Here is a 6273-nt window from a genome sequence, read left to right on the forward strand (position 1 = left end):
CCTGAAAATGCGATATTAAACAATTGATATTTCATTTTATCGTAATTTTTTTCAGTTTCGTTGTGCATATATTTGTTATTCATGCTTATAATTATTAGTCTTAGACTATATACATATTTTTTTATTTTCCTTCAGGTGCGCTTTTTTTCATTAAAGCACACGTTTTATTTGTGCTTTGTGCTTAAAGCCCCAACGGGCCTTACAGCTTTTTTGCGCTTTTCGCCTTTAATAACACTGTTTCCAACATCACCAATTCACTTTCTTTGATAATACAAATGGTGTAACAACTGTACATATTGAAATGCCCTTTGCTGAAATACAAATTGATGTCTAATTTTTGAGAGAGAGCAAATTGCAGATTATGAACAAGAAGAAGCAGTCAGCTTTTTTCCTGGCAACATATTATACGAAGTTTTTGATCATTTCTCTCACTTCTTCAATTACAAGCCATGCTTTGTGCCCTCCAATCACCTCTGCTCTCATCTCCCCATCTTTCCACAACTGCAATCAAAATGAAACAAGTAGATAGCTTTATTTTTCAATCAAGAGTTTTTTTTTTTCCACTTCAAAATGATGGGGAATCCAGACTTCTGCTCACCTGAATTGTTGGCATTTTCTGAAGAACATAAAACAAGAATCAAATTAGCTGGCAAACCAAGAACATGAACAAAGAGACAGCAATAGACAGCAAAAATACTAGAGATTTGCCAAGAACAATACTTACTGAGATGTTTCCGCGCTTCACTAAAGATTGTGGTACCTTATTCACATCCACGTAGTAGAATTTGAGTCTATGAAAAAGAGGAAGAAGGAGATATCAAATATCTAAAAACCATGCCAAGGGAGAGAACAAGATAGACATGTTTTCATTTGACCAAATGAGACTTAGAATGTTAAAAATATGCTCAATGTCAACTACATATATTAACCATCTTCGTTTGGAATGATATATCTCGTGGTCATAAAAATACATTGTTCGGGGTATATCAAGGTTCAGTCTTCAATTCATATTTCGTCAACCAATCCTTCCTAAAAATGCATAACCATGGCAATCAGAGATCATTGATCAATGTAAGTTAACCATTTTTAAAATCTCACTATGTATATACATCGGTGAGTTTACAATTGAGACTGAAGTCTAATCATAAAAATAAAGAAAGAACTATCAACTATTCAAAAGAATGTGAGACATTGTAATTATTTGGGAGAAGACATGAAAGAGAAGTTGAAAAGGGCTTACTTGGTATCAAACTCAGCTGCAAGTTTCTCCAATTTTGGCTTCAAATAAATGCATTTCCGACACCAAGCAGCCATCCTATCAACCATTTGCTATAAACAAATCAATCTACCTACATTTCTATGAATTTGATTCTTTCTTTTTTCTTTACAAAAAAAAAAAAAAAAGAAACTCCATACAATTATCACTTTATATCAATCATTTATTTATTTTATAACCCAAAGGTGTTCGGAACTCACTGCTCCACTAATTCGAAATTACGTTATAAAAAGACTCCAAGTCTCGAATTCGAGACCGCCAGTGAAAAGGAAAAATTTACCATTTAACCACATTCTTTTTTTCTAATCACAAAGAAGGAAAGAGAAGGATTTTACCAATCAATGATGATGGGTTGTGAAAGCTCATTAGCAGAGGCTAAAATCTGGTCAAGTTGTTCACTATTCTCAATGGATTGCATCTCCACTGTATCGGGTCTTGACATGTCTAGCCAGGAGGCATGCATTCTCCACTCTTTCTTTATTGTTTTCCTCCAATCACCTCTTCTTTTATCTACAAAGCAAAATTCATATGATTTTAGCAGATTCAGACTTCCACCGTTGTTCCTAACCTGATGCTGCTGCTCTCTAGGGTGGATTTCTCTATACATAATTTGGGAATTTGGTGCTAAAATTGACATCTTTTAGCAATTATTTGAACTAGCAAGAACAGCCAGTCTAATGAAGGAAATTTGAGTCAATGAGATTTTTATTTTTCTTTTTTCATTTAATATAATGTAGATATTTCTTTTATTATGATCATTTCTTAAAGAAAAAGCTTATCCACTTATCCTTGCAGTGAATTGGAAATTTCTCCAAGGAAATGGACCATTTGGGCTTTGGACCCACTTGAAGTAGAGTGGCGTTTCCTTGACCTTTGGCCATGTGGAAACTTTGTCGGAGCAAAATTCAAAAATAGTCAGATTTATAAGTGGTAATTAAAAATAGCCATACTTTAAAAAATAATCGAAATTTAATCACTTTTCATGTAAAGATAAATCTGAAAGAAAATACTGTTCAAAATTCGAAAAATATTCCAGCATAACATATTGGAATTCGAATTTTTTTACATGTGAACTTCCAGCATAATATACTGGAGTTCCAGCATAATATGTTGAAGGTTCATACTCAGATGCTGCAATCTCTAGTATATGATGCTAGAACTTTCTGTGTGCTGGAGTTCCAGCATAATATGTTGGAAGTTCATACACAGGTGCTCCAATCTCCAATATATTATGCTGGAACTTTCCTTGTGCTGGAGTTCCAGCATAATATGCTGGAAGGAAGTTCATACACATGTGCATCAATATCCAGTATATTATGCTGGAATTTTTCGTATTGCAACAAAATAGTGACTATTTTTTAATTACCAGTCCAAAAACTAACTAGCTCGTGCTATTTTCATAACTTTGTCATACGAACTATTCTTTTTTGACAAATGAAATGTATGCTTTTTCCTGGACAAATGAAATATCTACTTCCCCAAGTTGTAGCAAGAGATCATAATTTTAACTACAACAACAATAATAATATATCAGTGTGATGTAGATCTGGGAAGGATGAGATGTACGCATACCTTACCCCTCTCGTATAAGGTAAAAAGATTGTTTTCGATAGACCCTCGACTCAAGAAAAGCATTTTTAAAATAGGTTTAAAAATACAAGAGTAAAAAAAAGTAAGGATGAAAATGCTTGAGAAAACTATTGGCTGCAAAAATAGTAAAGATAATCAAAGTAAAACAAAAATAGTAGTGATAAAATTGAAGAATAAGATAATGATAGAATAATATTAATACTGATAAGGAGAAGAGGAAGCAGATAAGATGCTCTAAACTAGAAACATGCTCTCCCACGGAGAAGAGCGAAATTACTTAGCTGCATACTAACCTTCTATTCTGGTTCCCGATATCCATGCTCTCTTATCTAGGGTCATGTCCTTAGTGAGCTGGATATTTATCATGTCCTATCTAATCATCTCTCCTCAGTTCTTCTTCGGTCTATCTCTACCTTTCCTTAGACCTAACACTGCTAACTTCTCGCACTTCCTAGCTCGAACATCTGTGCTCCTCCTTTTCACATGCCCAAACCATCTTAGCCTCGCTTTTAACATCTTGTCCATCACAGAGGCAACTCTCACCTTGCCCCGTATGTCCTTGTTCCTAATCATATCTCTTCTGATATGCCCACACATCTATCTAACTATCCTCATTTCTGCTACTTTCATATTTTGAACGTGTGAGTTCTTGACTAGCCAATGTTTTGCATGATACAATTTAGTTGGTCTAACACCCACTCTGGAGAACTTCTCTTTTAACTCTCAGTGGCATATTCTTATCACATAGGACACGGGATGCAAGGCTCATCCACCCTCTCCAATATAATTTGTGACATCATCGTTGATCTCCCTATTTTCTTAAATTATTGACCCAAAATACTTAAAGCTTTCTCTCGTTGGGATGACCTGTGTACCAATCCTCACTTCCTCATCTACCTTATGCTATGCATCTTTGAATTTGCACTCCATGTACACTATTTTAGTCTTGCTCGACCTGAAATCTTTAGACTCTAGGATTTATCTCCAAACCTCCAGTCTATCGTTAACTCCGCCGCGTGTCTCATCAATCGATAATATATCATCTACAAATAACGTACAACATAGTATCTCCCCTTAAATATCGTGGCAGTTCATTAATTACCAAGGCAAATAAACGGGCTAAGAGCTTATGCCTAATGCAATTGGTTCTCAACTAGGAAGTATTTCGAGTCTCCTTCCACTATTCTGGGCCCTTGACTCCACCATACATTTTGTTAATCGTTCTAATGTATGCTGCAAATATATCTCTAGACTCCAAACATCTCCATAAAACCTCCCTTGGGACTTTAACGTATGCATTTTCTAAGTCGACGAACATCATATGCAAATCTCTTTTCCTCCCCCTATACTGCTCTAATAAACTCCTTAAAAGATAAATTCCTTCCGTAGTTGATTGCCCTGATACGAATCCGAATTAGCTGTCGAAAATAGACATTCCTCCTCATCCTCATCTCTACCACCTTCTCCCAAACTTTCGTAGTGTGGCTTAGTAGTTTGAAATACATATAGTTGTTGCAATTTTGAAGGTCACCATTATTCTTGTATAAGGGGATCATTGTACTCCACTTTTATTATTCGGGCATTTTAGCTGTCCTAAAAATGACATATAATTTAACTGTATTTATAACAAATCTCAATGACATTCTCAAGATTGTTGTTCTTTTGGATATTTCCTGCGATGTATTAATTAATTATGTAAAAATAAAGAAGTAAAATTTAGTAGTGGACTGATGCTCGATAAGGTTTTTGAATAAAGAAAATTCTCAATAATAATTAATGAACCGTCTTACCACATCTACTATGACCACGTCTACCTTCCCATTTGAATAATTGAATAAGAGCACTTCTTCATTTCAATTTTTCAGTTTAAATTTTTTGAACAAAAATATTCTGATTTGTCTTGAAATTAAGATTTTTAATTTAAAATTCAGGACAAAATAAATATTGGCTAATCTCTAAATAGCATCCCTAAAAATAGCTATATGTTCACTTGCCCTATCGCTTCACCTAGTCAGTTTTGGTTTCTTATTGGGCCTATTATGGATTGAAAAGTCCATAAATCAGATGGGCTAACAAAGCCAACCAAAAGAAGGAAGACCACTTGATCAATTTGGAGATTTTTACCTATATGTATTACAGTAGAAACTTATTTACCCTCACTGTTAAGGTTTTAACTTAATTACAAATTGATATATAATTTATCAGTTATGTATAAATAAGTTGTAAATGAGTATCCTTGATGGTAGCCTTTTAATGTGGAAATTAAATTCCACGGATCTCTCCTCTCTCTCTCTCTCATATTTTATATATATATATATATATATATATATATATATATATATATATATATATATATATATATATATATATATATATATATATATATATATATATATTCTTTTTCTGCTCGACTTCTTCTTCTTTGGATCTCTATGATTCTCTTCTCTTTTCTCATCTCCTTTTTTTTCCTTCAGAAAATTCAATAATAGATTTGATGTTGTCGCTTATCACCATCGAACTAGTCATTTTCCTGTGCCCTGCTAGCCATTGAAAGCCATCAAAAACTTCGAAACTTTGATTTTAAATTTGATTTTCTCTAAATTATTATTTATTTTGATTTGGTGTTATTGCAAATAATTGGGAATATTCTTTGGAGTTTATAGCTCAATTTGAGGGCGTTTGGTGAATATTAGAGTTGATTTTGAATGAATTTTCAGATTGAAACTCGAAGATGTATTAAAGTTTTATTATAACAGTATGTAAATTATATTTAAGTTATGTTCTGCTGTAGTTATATATATTTTTATTTGAATGTTGTATGAAAGTTAAAAATAGTTATATAATGTATGAATCATTGTACAAAACTTGTGTTTAAGTTATAAATACTTTCTTTTTACATAAAGTTATTGATTATATGTATCAGAATTGTATTAAAAGAGGAAGTTTTGATTGGAATTTCAGTGAAGAAGAAGAACATACTACATACAAAATATATACAAAAGCTATATTTATATAAAAATTGTATTTAAGTTATAGTTATTTTTATCTGTGTAAATATAATGTATGAAAATTGTAAATAAATTGTATAGTATATAATTAACTGTATAATATTTTTTTAGTTTATATATTATTGTAGATGTATCAAATTTTTTCAAATTTGAATATTCCGGCATTTAACTTGTATACTTTTGGTGTTGTCTATCGTCAGTATCTCTATTGTTTTGGTTTGGTGGTAATTTATTATTCAAGCTATTAAAATAATTTTATAAGATTTGATTCTCAATTAAGTCTTGAACTATTTTACGTCACTGTGGTTTATTGGAAGTACTATGCTATAGTTAAGGCACTATTGAAAAAAGGGGAGGAGAAAAAAAAAATGTAACTGAATACCATTATTTAAGGCACTA

The 6273-nt window shown here is 32.4% G+C and overlaps 1 protein-coding gene across 1 annotated transcript; it reads right to left on the bottom strand.

Moving 5' to 3' along the window:
- Positions 1 to 246: 246 nt before the first annotated feature.
- LOC104222090 (thioredoxin-like 3-1, chloroplastic) lies at positions 247 to 1997 on the bottom strand. Its single transcript, XM_009773268.2, has 5 exons — positions 1612 to 1997; positions 1241 to 1315; positions 725 to 791; positions 599 to 616; positions 247 to 501 (listed from the first exon to the last, which is right to left on the bottom strand). Exons 1-5 carry the CDS (start codon positions 1911 to 1913, stop codon positions 403 to 405), a joined length of 561 nt encoding a protein of 186 aa, XP_009771570.1. The 5' UTR covers positions 1914 to 1997; the 3' UTR covers positions 247 to 402.
- Between the last annotated feature and the right edge of the window lie 4276 nt (positions 1998 to 6273).

The sequence above is a fragment of the Nicotiana sylvestris genome, chromosome 12 (assembly GCF_000393655.2).
Source record: "Nicotiana sylvestris chromosome 12, ASM39365v2, whole genome shotgun sequence".
NCBI classification, from domain to species: Eukaryota; Viridiplantae; Streptophyta; class Magnoliopsida; order Solanales; family Solanaceae; genus Nicotiana; species Nicotiana sylvestris.

Coding starts and splice junctions, on each gene's coding strand:
- LOC104222090 (XM_009773268.2), bottom strand. CDS start 1,913: ATGTCAATTTTAGCACCAAATTCCCAAATTATGTATAGAGAAATCCAC. Junction 1,316..1,611: donor CAACCCATCATCATTGATTG/GTAAAATCCTTC, acceptor AATGGTTGATAG/GATGGCTGCTTGGTGTCGGA. Junction 792..1,240: donor GCAGCTGAGTTTGATACCAA/GTAAGCCCTTTT, acceptor TCTTTTTCATAG/ACTCAAATTCTACTACGTGG.